This window comes from Electrophorus electricus, chromosome 1, assembly GCF_041902795.1.
Source record: "Electrophorus electricus isolate QZ-2024a chromosome 1, ASM4190279v1, whole genome shotgun sequence".
Taxonomy (NCBI): domain Eukaryota; kingdom Metazoa; phylum Chordata; class Actinopteri; order Gymnotiformes; family Gymnotidae; genus Electrophorus; species Electrophorus electricus.
The window spans coordinates 31,147,576-31,164,118 of NC_137497.1; the positions used below are offsets into that span (position 1 = coordinate 31,147,576).

Consider the following 16,543-nt stretch of genomic DNA (forward strand, 5'->3'; position numbering starts at 1 on the left):
TTGAAAACACTGTGCAAACGGGTGGTCTCTACAGAATCTAACATGTGTTACTCACTTAACCAATGGTGAAGTAAATGCTGCTAAATTAAACATAGAGTGGTGAGAGAAGTCAGGAATGTAGGCCAGATTCTGTTTGCACGGTGCTTTCCAGGCAGCTAATTTCTTTTCATTGTCTAGTAGCCCATTTCACTGACTGGAATAAGCCACAGCCCCTGCGTTTGTAGTGTAGGAACTCATAAAAGATAGCATAAAAGAGTTTACCAGTGCAGTAACTATGGTTTGCATGTTCTATACTGTACGTTACTGCAGGGCTTGGAAGGGATACTCAGCCACTTGTTAACCACAGGCCCAGTGTGTCTGTTACGCCAGAGTCAGTAGGTTAGAATATTGTGCTTTCTCTGCAGTCTGTGGAATAACAAAAGAAGAGGGTTTCGGTGTCTTTTCAATATTTTAACAGACGACATCTAAAACTTTTTTTTGGTTATTGCTTTGTATATTTCTTCTTTACTAGGAATCTGACAGAAAATGTATTGACGGTAGATTAGCTAACAATTTCTTAGCAACTTTCTGACTTTTTTTTTTTTTTAGCCCAAAAGCCTCCTCACTGAACCCATCCTTAATTGAAAGCCGGAGGTGTGTGTTCGTGTTCATGTGGTCTGGGGAGTATGCCTCCTTTATATTTATGAACACAGCCATTACCCCCTATCATCACACCCAGCCATCAGACGCTGTCATGCGACAAGAAATGATAAGCATGCAAGAAGCACTTCGATGCTTCTCCCCACACCCCCACCCCCATCCCCACCTCACCCCCACCCCCACCCCCACCCCCACTCCTAGCCGACACCCCCGGTAATTGAAGTTTGTTTAGCACACACTTCGTATGATTTCTGCTTCCTGTTTCCTGCACCCACTCAGGCTCTGCATGGCCCTGATTGTACAGGTGATCTATATATGTGGAGGCCCATATATATGATGGATCGCTACAGTCACCTGCTCAGCACTCAGCCCCTTCATTCTTCTCATACAGCAAAGACCAATAACCTTATATCTCCATGTATGATTAATGTATAGATGTGGGTTTACTTCTAATGGCTTCTGCTTATGAGCGCAGTGTTCAGCAACATGCTAGCTACCTTATGGAATTCCTTGGAATTTTGGGAAGGAAGTGATCCCAGTCTTAAAGCCCCAGTTGTGAATTGCTGAAATTATGTCAGGATCACCTCTGGACTATGTTTGAGTTTGTCTGACTTGGCAAATCTGCATAGTGTTATTAGTTTAAAAAAAACAACAACAACAACAACTGCTAGCAACAACATGCAACTGCTGTTGTAATGCCTACCATTCAGTTTTAGTAATTCTTGACTGGGGCTCACTCACATGCTGTTAGGATTAATTCACTCAGCTAATGGAACCTCTGGCCTTTTCTCACACATGCAAGCTTGTAACGGTAATGAGGCACTGTCTGTGTGTGGCAGGGCGCACCCCCGAAGTGGATCAGTCCAAACCAGTCCCACTGGCACCTCTATGAACAGAAGAGGACGGCAACTGCCACAGCTGCCTGCAAAGGGGACGCTTGAAAGAAGTAAGTGTTTTCCTGTTTCTGCAATTTTTTTTTTTTTAAAGAGGATCTCACTCTTAATGCGCTGGCTATGTTGGGAGCCGTTTTGAAAAGCTCCGATGATGCTGGGATGAGTTGTTACAGAATGCTGTTTCGGAGAAAGCTGAAAAGCTGCTTTGTGTACCTTATTCACCATCTAAAACATCTTACACTTATAAAGTGAAATGTCATACGAGGTGGGGTTTTTTTGGGGTTTTTTTTTATATGTTCGAGTTCTTGGATTTTTCCTGGGAAACTTGAACAGTAGCATGACTGAGATATGGCACAGGTCCAGAACCCGATGGCGCGATTTAATCGCAATAGTTCACCGTGAAGTTCCATCAGTGTGCTGTCAGCCAGTGTTTTGCGACTCTGACTCAAGCTCAACTTGAACCGCAATTTCTGATTGCAAGATAATACGGCAACCTTTTCCCCCCCTAATAAAGGCAAGCTGGTAATGGTTGAAAGGAATGCAGAGAGAATTATTCTGTAGAGAGCACTAAAAATCCTTTTTTGGATTATTATTCAGCTAAACCTAAGAATCACTGGACTGGTATTTTTATATATGATGGCTTCAGCTCCACTTGGACTGGCTCACTGGTGACTCAGAACTCAGACTCCGTTTGGACTTCACTGCTGGCTGCTCGAGTGACTCGAGGCAAGTCGACTGGGCCACCACCATGCTAGTGGAGTGTGCTCCAGTCACTGCAACCCGCCAGTGCTGGAGGCGGGGCGGAGTTGGCGCGCAGCCGGACGTGGCCTCCCCTGTCGGCGCTATCCGCTGCCCTCTTTCCTGATTTCAGTCTGGTTCCCCCTCTTGCTTTGCTCATGGAAGACGGACGGGAGGAAGTGAAACTGCATCCAGGTGTGTAGCCTGTTCCTCGGGGTTTACACTCTGACAGCTAAACCCGTCTGCAATAGCCACAAGGCCTGGCTCAGCACGGAGATCCCATTCTCAAATTTCACTGATATACCCATAACAAAAAGCTCACGTTCCAGGTCGGACACGCCAGGGCCACGTTCACCCACTCAGTCTGAGATCTAGTATTTTTAAAGGAATAGCTCAACCAAACAACATTATCTGCTTTCACAGTGCTTGGAATTTAGTATGGCTGACGGTGAACGGAAATTAGCACTACACTATCAGCCATCACTAACGTTCATTCAATATCACTACTGTTTTGGCAGAAGCATTCTTTTAACTCGTAGCTTGGCATCTGGGGCCAGAGCTATTCCAGCCAGTCTCTGGTTCCTGTGTGCGGTCGCGATGGGAAGTTCTGTTGCTGCGTCATTTTCCGTCGCAGGGCTACGTCCATGTCAGTGAGTCATGCTCCGTTTCAAACATGCTCTGTGTAAACAACAATGCCCTACATGCTTTTGTTAATGGTTGGTTACCGGAAATAATGAGGTGCCTTCCATATAGTGGGATCCTGTTCGGAAGAATACATAAGTGTGTATACTATCTCCGTGTCAGTGGGTCGCCTGCCTAATATGGGTGTGAATACAAGGCAATTGTGACCACTGTTTTTACTCATTATTGAAGGCGCACTTAAGCTCCCCTGGGCCCTTTCCACGGCTTGGCTGAACAAGCCCCCCCGCCTCCTTACCAGTGCCTAGAGCGGCTCCAGGGAGATGCGTTCCACGAGCTAGTCGAAAATGATGAGATTGTGCTTTCAGAAACGATTAGTTTTGTACCTATAGGAAAACCCTGTGTTGCGTGAGAGTGTGGAAGAGAGATTGGGCACTTGTATAGGAGATAGATGGATGGGGGGGGGGGGGGGGGGGTTGAGAGTTTTAGTTCAGTGGGGGCTGTCAGATCGTTGAGAGAGAGCTTTTCATCACTGACAGAGTGTGTGAGCATTCAGCTAGCCAGCTCTGGGAGGCCCGGCGCAGTGCTTTGGTGTGTGTGTTTGTGTGTGTGTGTGCGTGCAAGTGTGTGTGTGTGTGTGTGTGTGTGCGTGTGCCCATCCATGCATGCGTGTGTGTGTGTGTGTGTGTGTGTGTGTGTGTGTGTGTGTGTGTGTGTGTATGCTCTACAAGAATCTTTTGATGTTGTACTGTCTGTGCTGCATATTTCATGGATGTTGGCTTAACAAAGCTGAAAGGCGTAGTTGTATATGGACAATGGGAGAAAAATGTTGAGAAGAAGAGCTCACTGTGTTTATTCTGGAGAACAATGAAAAGATTTTGCCATATTTGGTTTGCGTGTGCACATTTTCTAGATCACTAGATTATTGATTTTATGCATGAAAATTAACCCCCCCTCAGTGTGTGTGTGTCTGCGTGTGTGTTTGCGTCATCTCCACCGAATCACTTCCCACTGTTCATATTTCACCCATCATTCCCAAGCATGCATTAACAATAACATCAAACTGTGGAGAATCATTCAGTTAGGAGCGCTGTGCTCTTGGGTTATCGAAGTCTGATTTTAGTTTGGGCCAAAAATTGGCACATTCACAGTCTGTGACCAGGGACAGTCTGCACAGCAACCCACCTGATGTTGAATGAACAGGGTTGAGATGCAGTGTTGAAACACAGTGTTTATCTGTGTCCAGCTGGACAGAGTCGAAGTGTATGTGTAAGAGTGGGTTCTGCGGTGGTTACTGTACAGGAGGCTGGCGGAGAGTGTGTGGTGGCAGGTTGTGTATGCTCACGTGAGGCCGTGGCATGCTGACCTTCTCGCTCTCTGTGTATGCTCACGTGAGTGCTAGGCGTGCTGACCTTCTCGCTCTCTGTGTATGCTCACGTGAGTGCTAGGCGTGCTGACCTTCTCGCTCTCTGTGTATGCTCACGTGAGTGCCAGGCTTGCTGACCTTCTCGCTCTCTGTGTACGCTCACGTGAGTGCCAGGCGTGCTGACCTTCTCGCTCTCTGTGTACGCTCACGTGAGTGCCAGGCGTGCTGACCTTCTCGCTCTCTGTGTACGCTCACGTGAGTGCCAGGCGTGCTGACCTTCTCGCTCTCTGTGTACGCTCACGTGAGTGCCAGGCGTGCTGACCTTCTCGCTCTCTGTGTATGCTCACGTGAGGCCGTGGCGTGCTGACCTTCTCGCTCTCTGTGTCCGCTCACGTGAGGCCGTGGCGTGCTGACCTTCTCGCTCTCTGTGCAAGGCTGTCAGGGGAGGTGTCTGTTGCTGCCATCCAATGGGAGGAAAGGCAAGTGCTGATGGAGGTGTGGACTTTGCAGTGGTTTACCTACCGAATGCCACATAGAGACTGTGTGTGCGCGCGCGTTTGTGTGTGTGTGTGTGTGTGTGTGTGTGTGTGTGTGTGTGTGCGCGCGCGTTTGTGTGTGTGTGTGTGTGTGTGTGTGTGTGCGCGCGCGTTTGTGTGTGTGTGTGTGTGTGTGTGTGTGTGTGTGTGTGTGTGCGCGCGCGTTTGTGTGTGTGTGTGTGTGTGTGTGTGTAAGATTTGTGCCTCTTACTTTTCTCAAACTCTTACCCTGCATCTACTTTCTAGGTCAGTCTGTCCCCTTTTTACTGCATTCTGTTCTCTTCCCCCTAGCTCTCTGTCGCTCTCTCACTCCTCTCTCTCTTTCCCTCCCTGTTTCTTCCTCTCTCTCTCTCGCTGTCTCTCTCGGCCCCTCTCTGCTTTAGCATTCTGAAGCAGTGTATCGTTTCCGTGCATGGTGCTGCATGTAACGAGGGGAACTGTGGGAGACCCACTTAAATGAAAGCGATGGAAATCCACAGTGGCATCTTCTCACACCAGCTCAAACACACTGGCCCTAAAAACCACACCTGCTGGCCCAGTGAAGTATGTCTTTATTAGTGTGAAGCACCATGCTCTAAATTACACCCACCCCTGCTGTTGACTTCACTGAGGCTGTCAAATATGCTCAGATAACTAACACAAATTGAGCACCTATTTTTGTCTGCTGTTCACTCTAAATTGAATTTATTTATTATGTCGGAATGTTATAATTAGGTAAGGGTAAAGGTAAGGGCATTATATCCACATGTATTATAATTCTTTTTTTAATATTTATTCTAATGAGAGTCAAGGGGAAATATATTTTCCTTAATGTGACAGTTACAATGTTTGGCCAGTAGATGGGGCAAAATCCTATCGCTACAGGAGCTGTTCAATTTTAAAGTGCTGAAAATGACCAAGAAAAAAAACTTGCAATATTCCATTAAGAAAGCCCAAAACAAGTGACTCATGTACTGTTTATGGTCAGCTCAACCCTCAGGTGGCACAATTGGACATCTGTTCCGGAATTATGTTGTTAGAGACTCTTTCATTTGAACAATTTTCAGATGTTTTATTTTTCTGAAATGAAAAATAATTCAAATATGTGTTTGAACCATTAGTTTGGATTGCTGTTATATTTTGCATCAGTCAACTATGGGTGGGTTTGGATGAAGATGGGATCAGTAAAGCCTGACAGGTAAATACAAGTGGGTGGTGTAGCAGCAGGCAGTGCCAGTTTACAGGCAGTGCTCTAAATCCTCCACCTCTCACTGCTCCAACCCTGTGCTCTTCCTGTTGTCTCCCACCCCAACCTGCATCGGTAGAAGTGACCTGGGAAGACCAGCGGCACTCGTGTGATGTCCCCGCTCCAGCGAATGGCCACCTGCCCCCGCCCCTTCCCCCGCCTCCGCCAGGTCGGTCCCGCCCCGCTCGGGGCCTCTCCTCCCCTCCGCCATGCCACTCTGTCATCCGGTGCCGGGCCGTTCTGTTCTGTCCCCCTTTGGACGTGTCTCGAGCACCTGGCCCGTCTCTCTGGGTGTGCGGAAGCTGGACCGGACCGGATCGCCTGAGCCCGGCTGCGAGCGGCTCTGCCGAGGTGTGAAAGAGAGAGTGGAAGAAGAAGGGGCCCGTTCCGCAGTGCAGGGGGCAGTTGGGAATAAAATCAAATAAGAAACGGAAACATGTGGAGGCAGGTTGTCTCGGTCTATCAGAACTAGCAGCATGATGGCTCATCCGTGTCTGCGCCCCACTCAGCTATTAGCTGTTGCGTTGCACTGGCATTTCAGATGAGCTGAGGCCTGTGAAACAAAACCCCAACAAAACCGTAGCAGCAGGTCCTGCGGAGGAGCATCACTGCCGCCTGCATTGTTATGTGACCTGAATGAAACCTGTGGGCACATCAGCAGGCCCATTAGCCAGGAGAATATCCCAGAATATCTGATGGCGTAGAAATGTGCGGGTTCTGCTGAGGTCTGCCGGCTGGAGCCCTCGCGTTTTCCAATGCGGCAACTGGCCTCCCCCTCTCGCCGAGAGGCGAGATGAATGGGAGCGAGCTGCCTGTTTGGTTTGTGGCCATATGCTGCAAGACTCCTCTTTTGTTGAGAAGCAGACCTGCACAGAGACGTTTGGCTTGCTGTGGGCTCTCACCTCCTCCGCGACGTGACTAAGCACGACCAAAGCCATCTCCCGACATACGGCCGTGTTCCGTTCCATCTGAGTGCGCGAGGAACTGGGCCGTGCTGCAGAGCAAGGCACGGGCAGACACCGCCGAGAGGCAGGCTGAGTGCCTCGGGAAGGAAGTGACTTGGCCGTCTGGGTCACTCTCTGGAGGGAGGCCCGTTAGGCAAAAAGGCGTCGGCGTCGGCGACCGGGCATTGGCGGAGGGTGTCGGGCCGCACGAGATCTAACGTGGCAGGCTCGGCATGCGATTAATGATGCCTGCGTATGAAAGCACTTAGTAAAGAGAAAAACAGGCTACCGTCTGCAGATTCTGTTTCCTAGGAAGACGCTGACGTTCAGTTTGAATATCCAGGAGAAAGGAACAGTTCAATTAGGACTAAATGGTGTCATGAGGGAGGGACATGTAGTTGTGTAATGTGCACTGTATGGTGTGTACATGCGTGTGTGTGCGTGTCTGTGTGTCTGAGTGCTGAAGCACCTCTGGAAGGGCCACCATTCTCCGGTGCGGGGCTCTTTGCGAAAGCAGCCAACCTTTGCTTGGACTTCTGCCTTCATTGCGCTAGTGTTCCCGGCTGGAGCTTCTTTCTCTCTTCCCTCTTCTGCCCCGCCCCTCTCTCTGAAGCCTGTCTCCGCCCCTGTCTCCGCCCCTGTTCCCGCCCCCCTCTTTTTCCTCTCAGGTCTCTGCATCTTCGGTTGCCCGTCCCCCGTCGGTATCCTCTATTAATGCCTCTTTAACGTTTCCAGGAAACGTTGCGGGAAAGTCGCCATTCTCCTCCTTCCTTTTCTAACCTTTCTTTGGTCTGTGCAGTGTTTCCTGGCCTTGATGCATTTTAGTGTCTTTATTATTTGCGTTTCGCCTTTTGTTTTCTGTTGTTGTTGTTGTTGTTATTATTGATGATGTTGTGCTGTGTTGTGGATTCCCCCCCCTCCCCCAAACCCCGACATGTTCCATACTTTTAAAACAACCCCCCCCCCCCCGCCCCCCCCTTTCCGGCACTCAAACCCTCTCACACCCATCTCCTCTGTGTGTGTCTGTCCATTGTGTGTGATGTGGCCCCCACTCCACCCCCAACTCATCCTCGTTCAGAAGACACGGAGCTGCCCACTCGGACAAACTCAGGTCTGTCTTCCCTACTTCTCTCACCTTCTCTCCGCTTCCCCTCTTGCGCTCTTCCTCCTCCGACCCCTCCTCTTCTTTGGCCATGCGCATCCCGCTTCAGCTGAAAGAGTCTGAGCTCAACCTGGATTGGGCGGGCGCGCGCGACAGCACGCTCCCGACAGCCTGATCGCACACGTGATAGAAGTTCTGGGGGGTGGGGACGTTGGGGGGGTAAAATCTGTGTCTGGGGATAAAGTCTGTGGCTCACTTGATCAAAGCTACTGTGCGGAGTCTTCGTAGTACGAGAAGTTAGAGCAGATGAGAGAAGCCCACCCTTCCTCAGATGTGACCCCACTCTTTCAGCTAATCCGATGCTGATCTCTCTGTTCTTAGCCAGTTGTGTTCTGAGCAACTCCACACACATTTTCGGACCCCTTTTCCATTTGAACAGTTCCGTTTTGTGCATTGATAGCCTGTCTGAGTTACTGTTGACCTCCGTCATGAAGCCTCTGTAATGAAACCTTCTGAACACTTGCCACAAACAGATGTTTCACTTTCCCTGACACATTGTCTTGACATAAATTTGATAATCTTTTCCTGCCATTGAGTAGTGGCTACACTAGCAATTATTAAACTCTGCAGGATGCAGAGAATGATGCAGGAGTCTTAGAATGAAGTTTAAATCTGATTCTACACCTCACATACAGTCCAGTTACTGGTCATAAATGAAACTGGCTTCATAACAGAGTTGTCAGTAAGTGAAGTCAATATCAGTGAACTGCTGATATTGATATGAAGTCTCCCCAGTAGTTTAAGTTTGATGCTCCTCTGAGTTTGATGGTTGATGCTCCTCACGGTGCTGTCACTCACACCCTCCTCATGCACCTCTTTCATGCATTGCTTCACATCGTCATCCGTGTTAAGCGAAAGTAGTGAGAGAAAGCGAGAACAGAGATTGAAGGTGAAGGTATGTGGGCAGGACTCACTGATGTCCAAACAAACCAAATAACCTAGATTTCCGGTCAGGAAATCGAGGGTGTTCTCAGTGGCGACTGCAGTAGACAATCACGGAACAGGAGCGTTGCTTTTGAAAAAGGAGCCAGAGCTCCGTCTGTCTTCATTTTCAAGAAGAGAGAGCTCGAGTATCGGGCAGAAACCCCGACAGTGCCTCCGACTAGGGAAGGCAAAGTCACCGTGTCTCAGTGATCTGCGCCTTTAGCAGGGTTCGCGTGGCTTTTCCCGGGGTGCGTGCCTAATGTGATGGGGTGCGGGATCGCAAATGCAGGGTGCTGCTCGTCGTGAATTGGCTGAATTGTTTGCAGCACTTGTCTCTTCCGATAGCAGAACAGCTCGCTTTCCCCACGCATTCTCTGTTTGGTTCTTTCCCCGGCCCAAGCAACCACCGGAATCAGCGCCCCGCGTGCTCCCGAGACATTAAAGATGGATGTGTAGGTCGGTTTTGTGCTGATTCGAAGCAGAAGCGCAAGTGTGCACAGCTTGAATAAAGTCGGAATATTGTTTTGGTTTTTTTTTTCTTCATTTTTTGTGTTCGTCATCGCGATGCAGAAATAATATGATAAGAAAAGTGCTAAAGCTTAGAAGTCAGCACAAACTAGCAGTGCTAGGCAGGTCCAGGAAGGACCTAGCATTCTGCTTGGCATTTTGTTTTAGAAGATCCAAGCAAACTGAAGACCCTCTCAAAGGTTATTTCGAAAAAACAACTTCATCCGAAGACGTGAACTTTTTTTTTTGCAGTTGCCATGTCCTGTCAGAGACACAGCATGATGAATTCAGTTTTATTAAGATAAAAATATGATAGATGGAATTTAATGGAGGTGGGGTGTGTGGTTTTCTCAAATCTTGTACCACTACACCTGAAACCAGTTAGAGAGAGAACCTCTGGACACACCCTCCATTTCTCATCAAGGCTTCCCCTAACCCCAAGCCCCATCAGGCCTTTATGACAGCACTCTCTACGCATTCATTCACACACACACACACACACACACACACACACACACACGGCTCACCGCTGTCCCGTATGCCCGGCAGGTGCTGTGGACGTGGAGGAGAGGACGCGGCAGATGAAACTGAAGTTGGAGAAGTGCAGGCATGGAGCAGGCTCTGACTCCCAGCTGGAACAAGACCGCCACGCCAAGGCAAGTTCCCCGCCTGCCTACATCCGGGAGGGGTGGGGTTCACGCCCATGTCTGGAAACCCCTGGAAAAGCTGGCAATTGAAGCACTCATTTCCAGATTTGAATATGGTTATGGGAAAAGAAGTCCCATTCTCAAAGTCATAGACACATAGCATCTAATAGATGGTAGATTTTCCTTACTTCTCTGGGCACATATGGGCTGTCTAATGCATATTAGTTTCAAGTTTCAAGTTTGGTTTATTTGTCACATACATAGTCATACACAGTATAACTCGCAGTGAAATGGTTGAGAGTGCTCTGTCCAAACTGAGGAAAAAGAAAAACAGGGGTGCATAGAGAAATATATATTCTATATATGTACAAAAATATATTAACCATGTATGTACAATATATGTATATTATGTTTATATACACAATGTACAATGTATATGGTTGTGTATATATATGTACACAATGTACAGAATGTATAGATCCAGTTTGTAAAATGATATATTTACAGTTTTTATGTTACATGGCCATGTTGGTACATATTACATGGTACATATTACAGCCCATGTTGACCCTTCTCAAGATTCCCCTACATCTAATGACCTTTAGACCATTACAAATAGCAGGAACACTGACCATAGGAAGTGTGGAATACTAAAAAAAAAACAAAAAAACAAACCTAGTTCAGAATATCATGAAGAGCTGTGACCTCACACTAAGGATACAGAGACAGGGTCAAGCTTCCGTGTATATAACCGTTTTAATTATGAGATGCAACCCTGCATCTGATCTAAGTTCCTCCAGCTTGTCCGGAGACTTAGATCTCAGACTTTCCTTTAATGTGGGCCAGTGTCTTTGACTGCTCCCTGCTCTGCTCTGCAGAATTACCAAAAGAACATTTCGACCTACTTTGATGGACCACGTTTTTACCAGCGCCGTGACAACCCACTTTAGCGTCGCTTCATTCTGCAGCATTTGCGCATGGTCTGGTTCAGTAACGGCCCTGTCGCAGGGCTCATCCATGTCCGCCACCTCAAAATGTTGTTTTATTTCTAAAACCAACTTTTTATATACATCACACTTGGGTCAGATTGTCAGATGGTCTCCTTAAGACTCCAGAAAATGACATTTCAGTGAATGTAGTTTGTTCTTTTCCTATCAAACCGATAGGATTATTGGGAACTAACCCTCCACCGTACTAGTAAGTGTGTGGTGTTTAGAAGCAGGGCCTTGGCCCAGCTTTCAGTTTTCAGTTGAAAGATAGACTAGATAGATATAAAAAATGAAAGCGTTTGAAAAGTGTACAGTCTGGGCCCTCGAGACATCACGGCGAAGGACACGGTGCACGTGCTCATGGTGGTGATGCCTGGGGGGGTCTGCGGGGGAGGGGGGTGTGCATATGTTTTAGCGTGATTCACAATCGCAACTCTAGGGTACGAGGACACAAAGGCGCAGGACCTTCGGGTTTCAGTCGGCCTGTCGCGAGCGGCGGAGGAAGCTACTCTGTGTACCTGGAATCGAGAAGCAGTCCAAGGGCACTTTCAGTTTCAGGCTCAAACATCTTAACTCGGCCGGATGTTAGATAACCAAAGCAGCTGGAAACAGGTTTATGAGCACAGGGCCAAAGATGTTTGCGGGTTACTTTGTATGAGTCCGAGTCAAGTCGCGCCTCTCTGGCTGGGAGTTTGTGTCGAGTCCAAACACTCCATTACCAACAGGCAAGATGGTCTAGCTGTGATGCATCACTTTTTGGAAGAGAAAGTTAATCTCTCACAATGGCTTCACATAGATCCGGATGATATTACTGAAAATCTGGCCTTTTTTCAAATTCTTGATTATGATTTCAGTTTTTACATAATGCAGTTGGAAAGGGAAAATTTAATTCAAATATATTTTTTTTGTGAATGACCTGTAGAACTCAATATTGTAATTTATTTCCCAATAATGTGATAAACCCATATGTAATAAAAGTTTGCACTTAACTCAAAAATGTAATAAAGCCCAATAATGTAATAATTTACCTAATAATGTAACATGACCATTGTTGTAATAGCATTTTTACCAATAATGTAATACATTATTATATTTTCAGATTAATAATTTCTAATACCATGTAACATCATTGGCAGTTTATTATTTTGGTGACACTTTGTTTTGACTGGTCTTTTTTTTTAGAAATTCAGCATGCTCAGTAACAAAAACAACAAATCAATGATGAAAAGGTAACGTGGTATCTGAATTAATCAAATCAAATAAAATTTCTTTATATAGCAGATTATATATTTTTAGAACAGGTGTTGTCACAAAGCAGCTTTACAAATGTCCGAGTCCAAGCCCCCAGTGAGCAAGCCAAGGGCGACAGTGGCAAGGAAAAGCTCCCTAGAGGATGAGGAAGTAACCTTGAGAGGAACCAAACTCAAAGGGGAGGGGGCATCCTCCTCTGGCCAACAACAGTCACCACAATAGTAACAATTTTAAGAGGAGATAGATAGATAGATAGATAGATAGATAGATAGATAGATAGATAGATAGATAGATAGATAGATAGATAGATAGATAGATAGATAGATAGATAGATAGATAGATAGATAGATAGATAGACAGACAGACAGATAGATAGACAGATAGATAGACAGACAGACAGACAGACAGACAGACAGACAGATAGATAAGGTGATGGAAAAATAAGCAATTCATGTCTAGTCTGGCTTTCTAGAACTCCTAGTCTTGTCCCGAAGGTGTGCATGTGGCTGAAACACATCCAGCAAGAGACTCTCCATCAAGGGTGTAGGGAGACATAGTTGGCTGGGGAGAAGGTGTGGTGGGCTACAGCAGGGGGCATCAGGGGGTGGTGGGAGGAGCCATGGCAGCTGAGACGGGTAGAGGCTCAGTAACATCATGACACCAGGTGTAGGTGTACCTCGGAAAAATGAGAGAATAGGTTATTAGGCATGTCCAGGTATGAGGGTGTGTAAATTGGGGAACTATAATGTGCAAAGATGGACTCTGGCAGATCTAGCCATGGCAGCATAGCATAGCAACAAACTTGTGACAAAAGAGCAATGACAAAATCATAGCATCCCAGTTTACTCTGTGTCCATGAACCCCCCCCCCCCCCCCCTTACCTAAGATGGAAAGTATTTCATGAAATGCCTGACTGTTCAGATGTTCTAGTTCTAGTAAGAACTCTGGCTCCTGCATTTTGAACTAGCTGTAGCTTGTTTGGGCACTTAATGGTACAGCCAGATAGTAAGGCATTAACGTAGTCTAATCTTGAAGTAATAAATGCATGAATTAGCATTTCTCGTGTGAAAAGAGCATGTTCCTAATCTTTGAAATGTTCCTGAAGTGGAGAAAGGCGGTCCTAGAAAAATTATTTACATGAGCTTTGAACAAGAGACTTGGATCCACTTAACGTTCATTAAGTAATTAGAGAGTGAGGACCTAGCTGTCTTGGGGCCTAATAGAAGCAACTCTGTTTTGTCAGGATTAAATGAGAGAAAGTTCCTCAACATCCAGTGTCTGACGTCCTTTATGCATTCATCACTAATACTAAGCTGATACATGTCCTCTGTCCTCTGGTTTGGCTGATGCATATAGCTGAATTTCATCAGCGTAGTAGTGGAAACTATCACAGTGTTTACGTATAATGTCACCTAGAGGTAGCATATATAAAGAAAAAAACAAAGGCCCTAGAACAGATACTTGTGGGACACCATAGCTAACCTTGTTGAATTCTAAGAAGTCTCTTTTTATGTTTACAAACTGGTAGTGACCGGCTAGATAAGATTTAAACCAGGAAAGGACTATTCCCGTAAACCCAACAACATTTTTGAGTCTATTTAGTAAAATCTTGTGATCTATAGTGTCAAATACTGCAATCAGATCAAGCAGTATAACCAAAGAGACATAACCCTGGTCAGAAGCCAACAACAGGCAATTAACTACTTTAATTAGTGCTGTCTCTGCACTATAATTAGGCCTAAACCCTGACTGAAAGACTTCATGTATCTGGCTCAATACATGCAGTATATTGTTGAGAGTTAATTGTCAGTATAAATAATATTTGCCTATTATTTGCTGAATTCATTTGTTTTTCACTTTATTGGAAGTGTCCAAGTTCATATGTGTAGACGTTAACATGAGAAGTCACTGAATATGTAACAAGGACAATACATACCATCACAACACAGTCAACAGACATGTTATAGACATGCTGTTGGCAACACTCTGTAACTGGATTTATCTGGATTAGGTTTTGGTCTGGGGGCTGGTATCAGTGGGTTAGTGGGGCTAAGCCCTCTTTATCTTTCAACTAATAAAACCATCAAAATATTCTGAAGTTTTAGTAATAATATTTTCAATAATCTTCATAACAATCTAACATTTTTGAAAATTGAGCACATTCTCTTTAAGTGTACTTCATTTATCATATCAACAATACATCTACTTAATGTAAAAAATATACCAACAGTACATCTTCACTGTTCACTACAGTGTGTTCAAATGCTTCACGTATATGTTGAAATGTTTGTCACAATTCACCAGTCAGTGGCATTGGAAACTGCCCTGTTCTCCCATCACTGTTGTTTTTCAGTTCTGTGGATATTTGTGTTTGTTTAAGACTACGCTGTTTAACGGACTCCGAATCCTCACGCGCACGGCTGAATCACTTGTGCTCATACCTCAAGTTAAAGCTTAATCGCATATCTCTTGTATTACCGATATTTTTGACCACGATTCTACATTTCCCGTAACCCATTCTTGTTTTTGCTTCTGATCACTGGTGTTTTGACTCTCACATTGTGAGTATTATGGTTGGTGTAAAAAGACTTGACTTTGATTGAATCCAAACTCTCCTTTGATTTTTTCATGACAATGTTAAATAAATTCTGTTAATGTTAATAATGTATGAATCATCTCCAACACTCAAAATAAGTTGTTAAAAAAAAAATCTTGAATATAACAACTCATGAAAACAGTACATTCCCAGTAAGGTATTACAAACGATCAACCTGAAAATGTAATAAATTCCCACTATTGTAGTAAGGTACATTATTGGTCGAGACTTTGTGTTATTATTTGTGTACATTATTAGAAAAGTACTTTTTTTTTTACATTGGGTATGGGTATTAATTACAGTATTGAGTTCTGCATGGCTTTGGACAAAGTTCTTTGGAAATATCAGTCAAATAGTGTACAAATTTTTATTTAAAAAAAAAAAGTATTTATTTCTTTCTTTCTTTTTTGTAGTGCCTTTCTAACACCCAAGGTTGTTTACCCACCAATTTTTAATGGGAGCTAAAAGTGCTGCTGGTTTTGGTTGCAGCTGTATTTGGATCCTTTACATTAATTCACTCACGTCTGTCTTTTCAAATCTGTACCAAATCAGTTCCATATCACTGAAGTCTTACCACCCGTCTTTGCTATATGCTCAGTCCTCTGCCGCCTACTGCTTTGATTATCTTAATAATCACATTTTGAAAATCATGTTAAAAGATGAATTGAATTAAACAAATGAATCTTGATAATGACCCAGCGCTAGTTTCACGTTGTCGCGTTGCTGCCGCTGTTATCTTTGGCAGGCTTTGTTCTCACCTTGGCATTCATTTCCCATTTCACTCTTTCCCTCTCTCTCTCTCTCTCTCTCTCTCTCTCTCTCTCTCTCTCTCCTGCTCCCTCTCTGTTTCTTCCTCCGTCTCCAGCGCTCGGGCAGGGATGGCTCACGAGGAGCTGACAGCCTCTCGGCCAAGTCTTCAGACAGCGACGTGAGCGACGTATCTGCCATGTCTAGGAGCAGCAGCGCGTCCCGCTTCAGCAGTGCCAGCCACATGTCCGTCCAGTCCGAGCGGCCGCGGGGCAGCCGCAGGATCAGGTGAGGTCCTGCACGAGGTCAAGGGGTCAAGAGGTCTCAGAGGCATGCCAACACATCAAATAACTTTTACATGTTTTCGGGTGGAGCCGGGTGCAGTTCCAGGATCAGCTGCCGGTAGAAACACCTGTACTGTCGTATTGCCCCTGTAAATGATTCATTTCCTGGGTGGACCTGAGTGGGCTCAGGTTTGGTTCTGTTGACGTATGACTGAAGCTGAACATCTAAACCTCAGCAGAATACTTGACATGATGAACAGAGTGAACCCACTCGTGCAAGCATGCTTGCCGATTCAGATTTAACCCATGTCAGGTTTTACCTCGCCGTGTTATTTTGTGCGGTTTTGTCCTGGTCCTGTCATTTGCTCTGTGTGGCTTCCTGTCTCACCATACTTCTTTTGTCTGCCTCTTCTTTTCTGTTCAACCTGTCACACGCGCGTCGTGCTCACACCACCA

At 45.7% G+C, this 16,543-nt stretch overlaps 1 protein-coding gene across 26 annotated transcripts in view; it reads left to right on the forward strand.

Annotated features, from left to right (window-relative positions):
* Window positions 1-16,543, forward strand: part of rims2a (regulating synaptic membrane exocytosis 2a) — a 123,185-nt gene that overhangs the window by 80,580 nt on the left and 26,062 nt on the right. For 20 of the 26 annotated variants that reach the window (XM_081714886.1, XM_081714895.1, XM_081714910.1 and 17 more), the window contains 4 exons: window positions 1,479-1,585; window positions 8,059-8,091; window positions 10,123-10,229; window positions 15,922-16,091. In XM_081714886.1, coding sequence (XP_081571012.1) covers window positions 1,479-1,585; window positions 8,059-8,091; window positions 10,123-10,229; window positions 15,922-16,091 — 417 coding nt within the window. The remainder of the gene's footprint in view (window positions 1-1,478; window positions 1,586-8,058; window positions 8,092-10,122; window positions 10,230-15,921; window positions 16,092-16,543) is intronic. The other 6 variants (XM_081714904.1, XM_081714957.1, XM_081714970.1 and 3 more) reach the window with 2 other exon arrangements.